The 18,040-nt window shown below is 39.1% G+C and overlaps 1 protein-coding gene across 2 annotated transcripts in view; it reads right to left on the bottom strand.

The window, feature by feature from the left end:
* The window catches only part of LOC136298797 (septin-2), a 35,195-nt gene continuing 17,155 nt past the window's right edge, over window positions 1-18,040 (bottom strand). The window contains exons 8-13 of one of the 2 annotated variants that reach the window (XM_066199803.1): window positions 17,006-17,107; window positions 16,048-16,193; window positions 14,949-15,032; window positions 13,971-14,028; window positions 7,387-7,480; window positions 1-804 (exon numbers count right to left, since the gene is read on the bottom strand). In XM_066199803.1, coding sequence (XP_066055900.1) covers window positions 7,412-7,480; window positions 13,971-14,028; window positions 14,949-15,032; window positions 16,048-16,193; window positions 17,006-17,107 — 459 coding nt within the window. In that variant the 3' untranslated portion in view covers window positions 1-804; window positions 7,387-7,411. The remainder of the gene's footprint in view (window positions 805-7,386; window positions 7,481-13,970; window positions 14,029-14,948; window positions 15,033-16,047; window positions 16,194-17,005; window positions 17,108-18,040) is intronic. The other variant, XM_066199802.1, reaches the window with a different exon arrangement.

Below are 18,040 nucleotides of genomic sequence, written 5' to 3'. Positions count from 1 at the left end.
AACGTTTTCCACATTCATACAATTTATTACAAAACTTCAATGAAAAGTAGTGCTATGGTATATATAAAAAATCAGTACATGCCATCGCTCAGCTGACAGATAGAAATGCCTGTGACAGATTTTTGCCATCAACACTTGAGACCTGAAGCCAAACCTCCAGAGGCATCCACACAAGTTGTTGGTGTGTGGAGTGTTTATGGTGTTTTAAGGCACGGCAGTTTAGAAAAGTCAGCTTTTTCCAATCCCTGGTGAATCATCGGCGTTTCATACATTTTCTCATACATCACACAAATGCAAATCACCAGAGATGAAGCTTTAAAAGCAACAAAAGCACAGAGGAAGTTCTGGAAAACTGATACGATACATAATAACCTAAAATGGCAGGTGAAAGTTATAATACTGTGCAAACACACATACGCTTACTGTAAACAGGCCACAAAGTCTTAGTATTAACCACAAAACCGTTCAGAACAACCTAGCAGATAAATGATTAATTCTTTAAACCCACCACAATGACTAGTCCAAACAGTGTACTCTTGGCAGTTTCTGAATAAAAAGGTACAGGAAGGATAATAAAACCACATTGGTAAGTATGAAGACAGTGTTACCAAAAGAATCAAAAGAAGATACACTATAAGTTGAATAACATTGATTATATAAAACAAGCAGTTCTACAACATGATCTTCAGACTTTGTGTTTGTTTTAACGCAGGTCTTGGTCTGTGGCATCCAGCTTTTGCATTTGAACGTTACCACTCGGGCAAAGAAAAGAGAGCACCCATCCACTTAGAGAACCGTATGCTGCTGGGAACAAAAGTGGAAAACAGAGCATTAGAAAGGACAAACTCTCGGCACTGTCAGAGCCCCTCCGAGCAAAGCAGCACAATCCAGGGAACAGGGAGTTTCAGTTCCTGCATTACAACTAGATCAGCTGAGCAGTTTGGTCCCGAATATTTATCACAAATGTCCAATAAGAGCTTATGAATGAGAACTTATTTTTAGCTACGTAGTTTCTTAGGCACCCATACCTCCCCTCAGCCTGCAAGAACACAAGGAGAGTGTTACAGCCCCTCTCAACAGTCCTGCACACAGCACATCGACCTTGGCCTGTTCTGTGAAGCATTATTGCTGCTGAGGGAAACAAACCACTCAGCTAAACAGGGCTAACACTAGCCAGCAAGCTCAACATCCTGCACCAACACTGCTAAGGTAAAGCAGGAAAGCAGACATTTTTTTCAAGCATTCATACAGCAGTATTCCCATGGCTGGAAAAAAAAGGGATACTGGTCTGTAATTTCAAAAATAACTATCAGTTTTGGATATTTCTACAGTTACTTGCCAATCAAAAAGGCTGCTACAAAGAAAGGAGAATCTCAGCTTTCCCTGAAAGTTGGATCCTGCTTAAGAAGTTGTGTCAGGTTTGGAACTAAGGGGAAACACCTGAAATTCTCCAGCCCCAAAAATACTCATTCCTGGCAGAAAAAGTTAGCTTAATCTAAATGCTCCTCTGGATGGAAAAAATAGAAATATACTAGAAAATACTGTTGTGCCAAGTTGTAAAATACACCGTAACACTCATCCAGATTACAGTGGGGATAAGGAGCAATGTGCTTTGCTCTTTGCCGTTCTCACTGTGGGAGTTCTGCTCCCACAGTACACAATTCCTTCTCATTTTAAGGAGCCCATCACTTCTAATAACAACTAAAACAAGCAAGCTAGCAATAAGGCTAGCTAGTAAGTCCATAAATTGCTAAGCAAATTCAATATTCAAATTCAAATAACCTGTTGAGCTACACTGCTACTTCGAGTTTGAAAGAGAAACTTGGTTTCTGCCACTGCCTGCCTAACTCTAATCTTTTACAGAAGATACCTCCAGAAGAAACTGTAACTCACGTTTCAGACTCACAAAAAGACTGGAATTTCCAATAAACATGAAGGCTTGGGTTCTAAGCACAGCTGTGCACTGATGTTAGCAGCATTAGCTACATGATCTCACATTTTATAAGCTCGTAGAACACACTTGGGCAAAGTATGTGTGTATTTCAACGTGGATTCATTTCACTGCTCTTTCTTCCTCATCTCCTTGTAAGGCAGTATTTTATGATACAATTAGGTTGATACTATTCTTGACAAGTCTGACCTCCAGCTTTACTAGACCAACCTTACAGCCCCCCATGCTCATTTCACCAACACACAGAGTTAACAAATGCCTCCACCTGCAATGTGAGTTCCTACCAACACCGAACAAAGAGGATATTTCTCCAGTGTGCATTAAAACAAAATGCTCTCAGTAAGTAGCGTAACTAGCAAGTACTACACACACCTGCACCCTGATCATGTGGTCACATAGCACAGAAGATTTGTGAAGATTTTTGATCACATTGTAAAGGAAATGGGTTTGTCTCCCTCCCAGCTCTTCCAAGAATACCACTACAATGCAGGGTGACTTGACACCTCTGTGTTCACTTCTGAACTCCAAATAAGAGAAATTTGCTCGATAAGCAGCTCCATTTTCTCACTCACCTCAGTTTTTCTTCAAATAGCACCCATTTTATGTTAGAACTACAGCCCTTTGAGTGCCCCATCGTCAGCAAGAACTTTGAGAAATGGCATCTTTCCAGAAGGCAGAGGAGTACTGGATGACACCAGTGCTCTGCTGTAGGTTTTGACTCATTTTGTCACCGCACCCCAAACATTTTGGTTTTCTGGTGTTCCAGTCACCCTCTGTTGACTTCACTGCTTCAAGTTTGTTCCCTTTCCTTTGCTGCTCAGTAGTGAGACCTCATACTTCCCCACAACAAACATCATCAGCCAAGTTCACAGTAAGTTACAAAATTGGCCTTTGAACTGATTACCAATGCTCATCAGTAAAATATGTTCATAGGGGTGATAACCACAGATTCACATCTACATGCCAGGATCCAAGCTTCAAAACTATCAGAAATATTTCTCTGTTTCTTTAGGAAAAAGTGGCCCTGACACATTTTCAGGTTCCCCATGTTACTGCACAATTTCCAACAGAAGTCTGTTCTCCAAAGGTGAAAAAACTTGTGCCAGCCCATCAATGCAGGGTTTGCTCAACAGCTCCACAGTCAGAAGAGCTGAGGAGAGCTGGACACTGACAGCACTCTCCTGGTCTGGTTTCTAGCCAGAGAAACATCCACTGGCAGTGCCAGGCAGTTGTTCCAAACGCTACAAATTTGCCCAAACCTCACATTCTCTAAGCTCTCAATTTCAGCTGCCAAAAACCTACAACATCATCTCTACTTCCTCAAATGACATTTCTCATCAGATCAATTCAGCATTCAGCAGAATCATTTTAGAAGGCTGGTTGCTATGACAGTGCTTTGTGTCGTTCTGTTAAATGATGTCAATTCACTGGCAGAAAGAAGGAGCTGTTTGGTGTCTTTAGCACCGTTCTTATCAAAAATCAGAACAGAGTTAATGTGCTTAGGAGGCTTTAAAATACTTGTGGAAATCACAAGCAACACTAAAAGAATTTTCAACATCCTACAGATATTTTAAGTGCAAGATGCTTGTGTTTCTTTTTTGTCTGAACGTATTTCCCTAACTATAACTACATTTCCAGATGGCTGTATTAGCATTCCACAGCCTGGCTTCTGTTACTGATTTGTCCCAATATGATCTTGAAACTGAGTGAAGACAGACAAACCAGATTTGTAAGAATAACAAGAGGAAAACAGATTGCAAAGAGATACACTTTGAGAAACAGAGAATGAAAGGGAAGAAACATCCACCAATAACCATTTCACTGGGTATAATTATTCCAGTTTTCATAATAATTGCTCATCTGAGATGGACAAGTTCAGAAACTAGTACATATGCTATTGGAGTTACTGCAGACTAATTTCAAAAGCATTTCATATTTGAGCACCCAAATAAAATTAAACCTGTTTTAGGTTTTGCTACCTTATTCCACCCTTCCATCCTTCATGTGAACTGTCAAATATAAGAACCAGTAAGTCCCTACACTTTCTAGCAGTGTCTTGTGTTTAACAAGAAAAAAAGAATCCGAGAAAGATTAGTAAGGTGAGTATATCAAAAGTCAGGGTAAAAAATTTGTTACTTCTTATTCTAAGAATATTCTGGCATCTAGCTGTGCTCTCATTTCCTGCTCCACCTGCACTAGTTGCTATTAAATGTTTAGAGGAAAGAGACAAAAGCATAGGTCAACACACCTTTGTCAGGGCTGCACTCAGAAGATCTTAATCACCACAATCTGTTCTCACAGAATTTTGTCGGAGACTACAGTTGGAAACAGGAATGACCAGAGGGCCAAAGTAATCCTCCTTTTCCACCTCTAACCCAGTCTCCACCAGCATTCATCATCACTCCCTTTCAGGATTCTACTTCTCCACAGCAAGAAATCTGTCTGTCCTCTTTAGAAACTTTGAATGTATTCTCTGCATCTAATCTTTGCTTTTGTCACTCCCCTGATTCTTCTCTTACTCCAGCCTTGAAAGTAAAGGAAACTGCTTGAAGTGACTTCTCCCTTTGCTCTTTCCATCAAACCTTTAAAGATGGCCCTATTCAAAAGGAATCAGGCAAACCAGATCTTCCAGTCATCCCACCTGTGTAGCACTTTCTGGTATCACAGACTTGTCAGTCTTTTTGGCGAGGATTTGAGTTTAGAACTTTTTAATCATTATGCAATGCTCCTCCTAGAAAACCCCAAAGCATTCAGCAATCTCCTCTCCACCACAAAATACAACTGAAATCAGAAGTGGATATTTCACATATTTGGATATTAACACATTTCATTACCCAACTGTTTATTCTCCAGCTCTTACCTATGAAGGTCTTCATACCATACCACACCCCACTTTTCCCAAAACACCTGAAAACATTTGTATACCTGTGTTTTATGTAGGGGAAAATATTTTAAGGGACTTTTGAAGAAAACACAAAAATTAGGTATGTACCCAAAATAAAAAGAGTGACAATATTAATTTCTATATAAACTCTCTGTTTATAAAGTAATATATTTTTTCCCAGCACAGAGCAAGGGTGCAAAAGAGCAATGGGAGGAGAGACTGTGCTTTGGGTAGCAGAGGTGATCCTTTTAAGTTCTTGTAAAACTAGAACCTGAGAGATTATCAAGATAAACCGTGACAGAACAAAAAGATTAATACCAACTACATTTAAATTTGTTGGCAGTTTGTTCTGCTAACCACTGTGTTAATTACAAGTTTCCTGGTTTCTCTAGAAATTGTGATTTCAATAAAATATGGCAAATAAATCTGATGGGAATGGTGGAGGTTGAACTCATCACTCCTCCTAAGTTGCAAAGTCAGTTAACATGCATGAGAGAAACTTCCCTAAGGCTAAGCTCTGGATGAGGATTCCCTTCCACATGCTGCCAGGATCATACAGCAACACCCTGGTTTAGAAGGACTGCATCTGCAGCTCTGACTGCATCCTGGCCAAAAAAATTACACTAAAAATCAATCTATCACTCTCTCTCTCAAGGGTAACAAAACCAGAAGTTCCAAAGTCTTCCCTGAAAGCAATCTGTCAAACATGATTTTCACAGCAGCTGCAGAAATGTAGCTTAGCAAATTCCAAAGTAACAGAGGACCTCCATGTATGAGGATCTCATTCAAATCCTTCTCAAAATCATCCATACTCAGTACTTCAGCCCAATTAACTTGACCTCCTGATTTAGTTCAAATCACAACAAGATCATGGGAACACTCAGTTACATCTCCAAAGTGTCCTGCTTAGCACACAGAGTGGTCCAAGCTGCACTCCAGATTAGCCGTGTGAGGTATCTACAGAACATTTCCCTTGCACAGACAGGAGCATGCTCAGAACTGTGTTTACTTACGTAGCCATGGCTGCAAATTCAGCCTGGGACAAACCATGCTCCAGTTCCTCTCTATAAAGGCCATATGCAGTATTGCCAGAAGCTGTGAAACACGGGGGATCTGGGGCCATCTCTGGCTAACCATTAATGGGAATACTACATCCCATCAGCCCTCAGATACTGGTTTCACAGCAAAGCTAGCATCTAGGAACTGAGGAAAGGACTCTGAATATATCTGTACCTCTCGCCATCCTCTGCTCTGCCAACAACAACTGTGGACAAGGGCAGATTTATGGTAGCTTTTTTCTTATTGAGTATCAGTTTGAAGTTGTCATGTCATTAAATATGACTTCTAACTCCTACAAAGAACTGAGCTCCTTAGCAAAAACCCAATAATTTACACTAAAAAAGCTTTCCAACACCAAATAACCATTTCCACAAGTGGTAAGAATTTGGCCACATGACAACAAAGTCACAGTGAAAACTTGGAAACTTCAATTCTGACTATAGCGTTTAACAATATTGAACAGGCTGCAAAATGACCAGCTCCTGTCCAGGGAATGAGAGCTTTCTGTCACACACTGCTATCACACACACAGTGTGGTCAGCCACAAAATTATCCTCAGTGTTTAGATTTCCAACTCTGGGAAAACATATTTTAGTATGGAAGTTGGAAGACATGATGTGAAGACTACTCTATCTGCAACAGTTAAAAATGTGACAGTAAGAAACCTGAGACTGAATTACTTATTTCCCCTAAAATACTTCACTCAAAGATAAGAGTGCACACACCAGTAAAACCATCAACTTCTGCTTAAGTGAGAATCCAGTGAATAAGTTTATTTCTTAAATTATTTTTTTCTTCTTTTTATGTAAACAGGAAGACTGAAGGTTCAAATAAAGGCAACAAAAAATCTCCTTATTTTAGGCTTGGAATGTTGGCAGCTGACACAAGGTCATAAGGGATAATATAATCCATTTTATTCAAGCTTTACATTCCACAAGACCAGCAATCACAACTAGAGTATTAAACTGAAGTATTAAGCAACAAGACTCCTCATATCCTTCCATTTTTTGTCCTTGCATTTAAAAGAAAAATTCTACCAGAAGAAAGAATGAGTATGTGCTACAGGAATCTTCTTCTTCACTCACTCTGATCCCCCCTAATACATCACACATATCATCAAGGGAGTCTGTATTCAGTACACCTGACCAAAATTCTATCTGGCTCTTTGAGAAAACTGTTAAAAACTCAGCAGCCTACATATCCCAGAACACTCTAACTAATATGCTTTGTTTACACATCAAATTAACTTTCTGAGCAGCTTGTGCTAACAGAAGCAAAGCCTGATGATCCAAAAGCAAGGCACTGAAGAGAAGGATTTACGGGTCTTATAAACAGCTGGAAGATAACACTGGCATGTATCCTTTCTAGTCTACTCATGACACCACTTCTTTTTCCTGTTAGGTACAGTAAATGCAAGCCCAAAGTGCAAAACTAACAATAATCATTGCCAAAATCTTATGAAAGAGGTGAAAACAAGTCAGAAAAGCAATACCTGACGCATCCAGATGTTAAGCACCTTAGTCATCCCCAGGCTTCATCCTCATCTGGGCCTGCATCTGGGCAATCATCTCCTGCATGCGGCGCAGCTGCAAGAGAAAGACACCCGAGTGTTCACAACGATTTCAAGAGAAGCCCAAAAATCCAGGAAACCTTAAAACTTTTTTTTTTTTTTCCCCATGGTAGAACACGGATCCTATTTTCCACTTCACAAACTGGAAATGGTCAATAATTCACATAACTGAATACTTAGGTTTTCTCCATCTCCCATTCTTCAGTTCAGCACATCTAATTTTAACAGGGGATTTGTAAGAATACTTATAATGAAAATTAAGCAATAGAATCCAAATCTTTTGAAGCCAGCTATGCTTGCAGACCTCTGATTCAACATTTAACCCATAATAAGGAAAGCATGTCCTTTAGGTGTGCACAGAGCTACACCCGAGTGAGCTGAAGCAGCTTTGCTCTGATACAGGTGCTCAAAATACAAGATCATGTCGGAACATTCAACCTATGACAATTAGAGAACTCAGCAAATTTTCAGCAGCAATAACATCCAAACATGGAAAAAAGATTTTAAAACTATTTCAAAAAAACCCAGAAAGATGTTTATAAAATTTGGAAAGCCAGACTAAACATATTAAGCACCAATATTTTTTACATCTAAACAATTACTTTTCCTGGAAATAACTGTCTTCTTAAGGCATTTTCTTATAACACTTAAGAAGTTGGTTTCCATCTCATAAAAGGTCACTTTTATATAATGCTTTGTTGCTGGTTGTTTTTTCAAAAAAAAAAAAAAAAATTGGAACAAATGTTCCTGAGATAGAAGAAAGAACACAAATACAGATTTTCAAAGTATATATGCAAATCCCTCTAATTTGCTTTACAAATGACTGGGTACTTCCTTCCAAATGCAGGTGGGGAAGCTCCACATACAGAACTACAAGAGCCCCACTTTACAAAGTGGGAAGGAAACAGGCTGCTATTTCCATGCACATTGTATAACCTATGAGTCCACCTCAAACCAGAGATCGTGTAAAATCTGAGGCTTGTATAGCAAGTTCTCTTTTTTTCATTATGTAGAGAACTGCTTTTTTTATATTTTCAGGGGGGAAACTAACTGAAAAAGCACTCTATCTGAACAATTATACTCTATTTTCATGCAGTCAACCACATTAACTATTGTGATCCTCATTACTCCACCCACCAGGTTCAAAAGAACCTGAGACAAATGCTTGAATACATGCATGAGGTGTTGAGCTGTTGTTTTGTTTTGTTTAAAAAAAAACCCAAATAAACTGAAAGAAACATCACAGAACAAGAAAAACTAACTGCAGGTGCCTACATCACTTTTTCTTGCCTGCTCTCAGATACAGATTTAGGAAAGAGTAGGAAATGGAAGATTAACTAAAGAGTAAAAAAGATTGCAGCACAGCCAGCTGTACCAGAGCTTGCCTAAAACTCACTGGCTTATGTACTTATCCTCTTGCTGCAGCAGCACAGGGTTCAGGAGAGGCTAATTCAGGTTCCTGTGACTGCTGCAGAGATGCCCTCTGACAAAAGGAGATTCACACAGGAACAGATGAGATACAGCTAAGTCTGTGAGGATTATTATAAACCCATCTACATCTTTCTGCTAAGTACTTAAAACAAAAAGCTTCTGATCAAGAAGATGGCATAACGCTGCAGGAAGGAGGGAAAAAAAGCAGAAAGTTCTCAAAATGAGTGCTGCATTGATTTCATGAGACAAGATAAAAGAAAAGCTTCAAAGATCAACTGGTAAAAATGTTAAGACACCTGGTCTTTTGAACTGCCTCTTTGCAGATTTACCACTGGAATGAAACTAGCTTTTTGGAAGCTCTCCTACTTGAGCTTTCCCAAGAGCACTCCAAGCTGAGCCATGAAACATTCCCAGAATAGAAACCATTCAGTAATCACAGGGGGTGATACTGCTGCACACGTATTATAGTGATTGCTCAAATGCAGAATTCTGCTAATAGCCAACATCATATTTTAAGGCTTAAATACAGCACTGAGAATTGCATTTTCTTAACTTTAACTGATAAAAATACGCCCATAGCACAAAATAAAGCAGATGCTGCATATGACACAAATATAAGGCAGCACAGGAGCCCCAGGAAACTTACTCTGCTCCAACATTAAGATTGTAGAAGATCTTCCTTTCCCATCCTCATGTGGCGTTTTTGAGACCTACTAGTGAAGTCTCAGTCTTTTCCATTAGGCAAGGAATGGCAAGTTTCTGAAGCTATTTTAGAATAATTCAGTAGAAAAGCTTTCAGGCACAAGGCCCGTGTAAAAAACTAGGCACATTGTTGTAAAGTTAAAAAAAGAGAATCCAGCTGCATGGTGGTCAAGTGGCAACCATGCCAGTCTCTTCAACAATTCCTCTTGAAGTAGAGGACAGAACACAAGAGCTGTTCCTCCACATTACACTACGAACCAAAACCAGCTCATGCTCACCTTACTGGACCTATTAACTAGACAGGAAAAAAAGCTCTGTTCTTAATAAAGGAGAATGTAAAAGAATCACACCAAAGACTGAAACTGATGTCATGTCAACATCTGTGTTCCCTTTGCTGTTGGGGACTGCAAGCATCAAGGGCAGAAAATGACTTTGATCTTTCCCAGCAGTGAGTCCTCTCACTTGCAAGATCAGCATTGATATATTTGTGCTCATCCCCTAAAGAACGGATGCTACAACATGACAGCAAAGGGCCAATGCACATCATGAAAAGGAAGCTAGGAAACAATGTTTGGAAATCTGTTAAAACAAATAATTCCTGTGAATTCTCAGATAACAAAAGGCAAAAGAATAAACGTAACCTTGGTATAAATGCCCCTTAGTTTACTTATGTCAGGTCTACAATTCAGTTCAAACGATCATGTAACTACTGCAGCAAACCAGAAAGGAAACAAACATTTCAAACCAGAGCTAAGGTTACAGAGTTAGAAGTGAACCATACATCTCGTTAACAGCTTCCACACCCTTAACAGAAACCACAGACACACAGCTCTGCTGTACCTCCAGAATTTCATCACAATACCAACAGACACTATTCCTGTAAACAAAGTGAAGGGCTTCTCAGTGAACAACATGCAGGGATCACAGGAGGAGAAATATTAAGAAACAAACAATATTTGCTTGCCACTGATAAGTTTTCCCTCTACCAATCCTGATTATTTCTGCCCATACCTTTACATAAGAAAGGCAAAATTGAAGAGGCTGCAAGAATAGGGGAAGATGGAAAACTGCAGACAGTGGATTTTCTAGTGAATATTCCCATAAGAGCTCTTGATTAAAAATACTTCCAATACCAAAGAACACAAGTAATTTTGTTAACTGAAGACAAGAAAAATATTCCTGAAAATTTGGAAATGGGGCTACCATTAGAATAAATGTCTCCACAGGACATGTTGACAAAGAGGAGAAGTTACCCTGGCCACAGCCATTGCAGTACATGAGCAGCCTGCGCTGGTCCTTCAAAAAACAGCTAAAAACTACCAAAAAAAGCAATTAAAAAAAAAGAAAAAGTTTCTTCATTATAATTCCTCAAGGGTTCCCATTGCTAACTGGTGTTTTCTTCTTAGGAAGTTCCCCAGGACTAAGACTGCACACTTCACAGGGCAAGGCTGAAGCATTCTGCCCGCTGCACTGGGCAGTAACATCTCACAAAGTAAATTCAATTTCAGACCTGTTTTTACTTCCTTCAGGTCTGCAGATCTTCATCAGCATTCATTCTGTCTCTTCCCATTATGTTTGCCCCTTCTGTTTCAAGACAATACTTTCCCAAAGCCCAGCAGCAGCAGGCAGTTACCTGCACACACCAGTCCCATCCTCAGCCCCCACTGCTGGCCCCCAGCCTGGCAGCCCCACTGCTGGTCCCCCTCCTGACTCCCACACCAACCCAGGGCTCTTTATCTCATCTGCCAAAGGGTTACACACGTTCAGAAAGTGGAAAGACAGAGAGAAAACAATTTCAACATTGTGTTCATTCTACAACACACAGCCCACTGTTGACCAAGTCTACTGAAAACAGAAGCATGGATAGATGTGCCCAAAGTCTCAGGGTAGCTCACTAAAGAAACCCAGAGGTGTTTATTCCTTGCTGGTTTCATGTAATCACAGCCCTAATATTTTTTCTGGAAGTACTACCTCTCAAAACTTTGAAAGGTTTTTATTAACAAGACATTTTCAGAGCAGGAAAAATATGGCAAAAAACTACAAATGTTAAGTTTGTGCCCACTTACACTGCAACATCAAAATAATCTGTTCTGCATCATACTTACAGTAAGGAACAGGAATATCTTTATGCCTATTTTCATTTTCCAGCTCTAAAAAAAAACAGGTCATCACTTGCAAATGAGCAAAAGCACGACCAGACTAAGCAATAAATCCAAAATGACAGATTAGCTATTCCAAATTGGCTGAACTGGGGACCACATCCTTTGGCATAATAAAAGACCATTTAGCAAAAGTGATGCCTTGATAAAGATGATCCTGGCACGAGTTCAAGCATTCATTCCTTCCAAGGTTATGTAAACCTCACAAAACTGTAAATAGAACATCAAGCACCGTTACTGATGGGAATGCAGAACAGGAGGGGAAATGGATATTTGTTTTCTCTGTGAAGGCCATGGAATGCAAGCCCATTTCCTCTGTGCCTCTTTCCTCCACAGATTTTTCCCAGTCTGAACCTTAGGGATGATTTGGAGATGAAGAGACTTCATACCAGCTTATCTACAGAAGATTCAGCAAAGCCTCTTGATCTCTTTGGAACAATAGAATGCAGAAGTTAAAAATGTATTTGTTTTTTCAAGTTCTAACCTAATCCCCTGCAACTTCAGCAGCAATTATTCAGAGATGATTAGCCCCAGAGGAAACTTTCAAAGATTGTCCCCTGAGAAATTCAAAATTTCATCCCTTTAGCCATGTTATATAAAAGACACGTTACATATTTGTATACTGGTCTGTTTTGACCATTCTGCGTCAATACATAAATAGAACATAAATATATATATATATATATATATAGTGCCTGTCATATCAACAGTTTCCAGGGAAAATATTTATAGGAGACTTTTTTCGGACATAAGTCTGAAAACAAATAGTTCTACAAGGATACCCAAGATTCTACTTAACTACTAGGCATGTACAATTCATACAGTTCAAATAACCGGAGAAACAGTTACGACTTAAATTCTTTAAGTCTACCTGTCTGCTTGGAATCACTAAGGAAAAATAGAAAAAAAAACATTTTGAAAAAATGCTCTTGACTTTTCTGAAGCATTCAGTACTGCTGGCTATCAGCTGATGAGCTCCTGTTGCTTTGCACATGCCCCAGTAAATGGGAGGCAGTTAATTTGTGTACAGAACACTTGCAGAAGTTTCACTCTTGTATGTGCACAGCCATCAAGTGTGCTTATGCTGCTGAAATGCAGTTACAGAGTGATAAATATGCAGCTCACTCAATCTCCAGTAATTCATATTAACTACTAATTATGGTGGTAATCAGCTGCTTCTGCATTTCCTTTAAGGAAAATTTTTTGCTATTTATATCAACATGCCAGGGTTAGCCAATAGCTAACCAGGGTTAGTTATTTTTAAATATGGATGCTATAAGGGAAAAAGGAAATGTACAGACCAAAGTAAATTTCAAAAATTTCCATGTATGGGAGTCAATCTTCCACCTCAGAATCACACAGAACTGCTTGTTATTTTTATTTTTTTATTCCAAATCACTGCACATGTGAAATGATCTTTCCAGTCATGCTTTCCTGCAGTTATGGATGTGGATCCAAGCTGAATTGGATAAAAGAAGGATAAAGAGAAAAAAAATCCACTATCTTACAACTGGCAGCAAGTCTTCAGTTTTCACACTGTAAAGTAGTATAAGCACTGGCAGCATATTGCTGGAATTTAAATACCAGGCTAAAAATTTCTGAGCCTTTACAACTTCAACATAAAAATACTAAATTAAAAGGCCTAGCAATAACTTGAAACCAGAGTGAGAAATCAGTTTGAAAACACCAAATCCATAAACTGACAGGCACAACAAAAATACTATGATTTAGTCAAGGTTATGATGAAAAAAAATGTATTAATTATATTATGGGATTTTTTAGATTTTTAAGAGCCTGTTTCTACTCCATAGCCACAAGACATAAGAATAAATTTACTGGTAATGTGCTTGCAGTAAGCACATGCCCATCTGAAGTGACATGAGACTGTCAGTATATCCCACCACAGCACCCAGCATGTGTAGCTGACAAACAGAAATTGATTTCAATACTTAAAAGAGCAAATATTCCAATGAAAAATCAGCACCCAAACAGGAAGTGATAAACATTCTGCCTACAACCAAGAGTGCACACACTACCTCCATGCACGATGCAAGTGACTATAAAACACTGTAAGGGCAACAGGTATGGTCAGGTTAGGTCTGTCTTTTAGCTCAACTCCAATCCTACCTGCCACAGGCAGTAGCTGATGCAGAAAACTGAAACTGGAACACAGCATGTACTATTAAAGAACAAGTTTTAGAAAGTTCCTCTTACCTCAGCCTCTTTCTGCTGGAGGATTCTATCCTTGTCTACCACTTCCTCTTCAACAGGCCTATTGAAGAAAAGAACACATTGACAGTATAAAATACAGAATTAAAAAGCTCCAAGAACAGATTCAAGACTCGTATTTCAATTATTGTAACATCATCAAAGTCTACATTCTTCCCTACAGGGGAAATTAGGATATTTTAAAAACATGCTTCCCTTTTATAGAAGGCCATCTTTACCTCAGACACCTGCTATTCACTCTCCATTCCTTAAAATTTGATTTCCTTACTGCTGTATGGATTATTTTTTTTGCAATTTACTTCAATGAAGAGATTTCCTTCACTATCTATCCATGGTACAAAAAGCAACCACAAAAAAGCTGTGTAGGCTACTTCCTTTCCTCTTTAACATCAAAATGCTTTGCTGAATACTTGAAGAACAAGTGGAAAGTGGACAAGGGTAAGATGTTATCCCAAAAGATGCAGCAAAGGTAGATGTGGATTTTTTCCATTAAGTTGCCAAGGACAACCTTGGCAAGAATTAAAAAAAGAGATAATAAACAACATTAAAAATTATCAGAAAAGATTGTTTGGTCTAAACTTCTCTCTTCAGGCACACATGAAGCAGCAAGAGAAGCAATATCTCCCTAAGCAGATAGACTGGGGCCTATTTAAATTTGCCCACTAGTGTTCATTTTCTTCAAGCAGACACCATTACATAAAACCTATCTTGCCTGCAGGCACCTTCTTCCTGCACACTCCAATTAAAAGCATAGAGAAAAGGGGATTTAAGCTGTTTATAAGCACAGCGCTTTGCTATATATTATTCCTCTTCAGGAAGAGCATTTCATATAAATTTCAGAATCACACAGGTTGAAATCTCATGAGAAATAATTGTTTACAGGTGGGATTAGTTGGGAGGAAGAGAAGTCCCCTGTCAGTGGGCAGTGAGGAGCAGCAGAGCCCAGGGGCAGCACACACTCACTTGCCAGTGCGTTTTAGCCTCTCGGAACGGAAGTTCTCGTAGTGCAAGTCTTGGGTCACCTCCTGCAGGTCCTGCATGTGTGTCCTAGAACATGCAAAGGGCTATTGAACACTCTGTCATCCTCAGCAAAGCAAAGAAAAACACCCTTTAACCTTCTGTTTCTGTTTTATCTAATGGGTGTATTAACCAGAAAAGTAAATCCTTACAGACCAAGCCAGCCAGAACTCTGCTTTCAACTTCATTGATCTTTAATTCATTCCTAAGTGCCCCGCCAATATTATTCAAAGACCCAAAATATGCTGTCTTCCTCTTGGTCATTAATTACTTCAGACAAGTTGTTTATACCAGTTTTTGCAGCGTCAAGAACCTTGCAAAGACAGTTATTCAGAAAGATACTTTAATTCCAAAGGTATTTTATTACTCTTAAGTGCTGTCAAATATAATCTGTAACTGGAAACTAGGTGGAGCTGCTTGGCTCACACAACAGCTGACATTGCTTAACAATTTCCAACTGCCAAGAAAAAAAAAGGAAAACCCACTTGCTCCCAATGCCCAGCAGAGGGCAATCCCTGCCCAGTGCAGACTGAAATTGGAATGACACAACAGGATTCATTTCCAACAATAGCAAAACATCGCTTATAAAAATAATCACTTAAAACCATTTACGCAGGCAGAATATCCCTATCAGCTAAAATCATAACGGGGTGGGGTATCATATTTAACAAAGGATCTCCCATACTGCCAAGAAAATTGCATTTTGCTTTTGGAATATTCTTCACTTTGAAGAGTATTTTAAAAGCCTCTCCACCCCACCAACTGCACTCATAACAAAACATCAGTAGGTAGGTACAGGCCATCAGATCAGTTCTCATAAGACATAAAACCATCACATATATCTGGCAACATAAAATACAGAAAATATTTTCTGAATTCAGAGATCAGAGGGTACAGCAGGAAAACAAGCTGCAGGGGACTAAAATGTAGCTCTGGGCTGCCATCAGGGCTAGTTTTAAAATAAGGAATGAACGTTGCTATAGGCTTTTAGTCATTGTGGCAGTGATGTCACCACAGGAGATGGGATCATTTTACCATTACTCACACCAGCATTGTGCGCAGCTTGAGGAAATCATTGTGCTCTGGATTTTCAACTTCAACAACTCCCCAGGGATAAAGGCGGCCTCTGATTTTTTTCCCCTTCACCTCAATAAGTTGATTGGATCCAATAACAGCAAAGGGAATGCTAGCCTAGTTGAGACAGAAAAAACAAGTTACTGCTTTGATTTCTGACTGGTTAGTTCTTGTATTTTGCTTTGTCTTTCTTTTAAAGAAAGCACAAAGATTCAAGTAACAGGCAAGAGAGGGGGGAAAGAAATGTTGATAAACACTCTCTACTAAAACCCTCTCACACCAGAAAACCAAGGAATCCCATTCTAGGCAATGCAACCTCCCCTTATGAGCACCTGTAGCTTTGTTAGGATCAACTTGTTTTAACAGAGGCCCAGAAGGAAATGACGCTTCACTTTAGGAACACTTGACTGTTGTTCAAGTACAGTTTGGGCATAATGTGTCATCTGACATAACATCATGCATGGAGGGCAGCCAACAGAAACATACTTCAGATGCAGAGTGAAGTAGCTAGAAAGAGAATTTCAGACACATTCTTCAAACACCTTAGCAAGCACAAAGAGGAAATTACTTCAGTAAAACCTTGATTATCTGCTTTAACACGAGGCAAGCCGTTAATTAGTACAGCAACCATAACACACAATCTCTCTCCTTGCTCACATGTTAAAACGTTTGAGTCAGAAAACAGACTGCAAATAATAGTTCATGGTGAACAGTGGTTTACACTTAAGAGAAAAGAAGAGAAACTCGTGACACACTACACTTGAAATTCTGATGAAGCAGAGACTGGAATAAAAGGGATTATAATTCAGAGCCAACATACAAAGGAAACTGAAGTTTTTGACACGTTGTAAAAGGAATAAAGTACCTTCAGGCATGTTGTAGACTGAAGAACTACAGCAGCAAAATGATAAACTAGGAGTGAAACTTGCCTTTAAAACTCTAGTTTGTTCTTTAAACTCCTCATCTTCATCAGAATCTGCATCAGGGAGCTGATAAATCCTAATGCCATGTTCGGAAATCTCATCCAGAACCTGAAAGTTTGCAAAAAAGAAAGAATAGTACTCTTATTTCATTGAAGAGGTATTCAGTTAAAAATATATGCAATTGATTTACTAGTCTGTAACAAACAGTAACCTGACTCAGTGTCCAAAGTGCAAAGTAACACAGGCTTGAAGATTTTTTAAAAGGCAAAAAAGATACATGTATTTAACATAGCAAGTAAATAATCTAAAAATGCCAGATTGCAAGGCAAATACAGAAACAAAGTGAGGTTAATATGAAAAAAGAGTAAGAGTAACAAGGAGGAATTCGTCAGTTACAGAATCAAAACCATTCACCCCATGTCGAAGTACATTTTTGTGCATTTGATATGTTCAAAAATGTAGAAGACACTGTCTATTGTTTCTTGAATCAAAAAAGATAAAAGCTTATTATCCACTGAAACTGGAGAAAGTCACTAAAATCCACTAAGAAAATGCCCCTGTTCTTAAACAGTCTTCTTTGTCATTAATGTCTGAGGTTAACATAAAAAATACAGTATCTGTATTCCTGGGCACATTCTTTTCCTAATGAAATCACTGCAGGGGTGAGCAGCCAGCATAACTCCAGGCCTTTGGCAGTTTCAAAAGGTGGCACAAGTCAATTCCTTTCTCAAAACCAAAGAGAATGTTTCTGCTGCCACACTACTGAACACACTTAGGTCAGCTCTTGTCACTGCATCAAATGTACTGACGAGTTACTTTCAGTAAAGGAAGTGTGGTGGTGTAAGGAGAGCATGAAAAATGCTGAGATTCCACAACGACTCTCCAAAGGGATCTTGGATGTTTCAGCAGAAAAGGAGAACAGTGCAAACTTCCTATAACAGCAACTGTAACCCCACCAACAGCACCTGAACCAAGCAGCTGCCCTGCTGAATGAACCCTCAGCATAGACAAGGTCTGGGCAGATTTAGGGAGAGTTTTAAA

This window comes from Chamaea fasciata, unplaced genomic scaffold (genome assembly GCF_029207755.1).
Source record: "Chamaea fasciata isolate MVZ Bird 193981 ecotype frontalis unplaced genomic scaffold, bChaFas1.0.hap1 SCAF_18, whole genome shotgun sequence".
NCBI classification, from domain to species: domain Eukaryota; kingdom Metazoa; phylum Chordata; class Aves; order Passeriformes; family Sylviidae; genus Chamaea; species Chamaea fasciata.
This window is presented reverse-complemented; position numbering and strand designations above follow the sequence as displayed.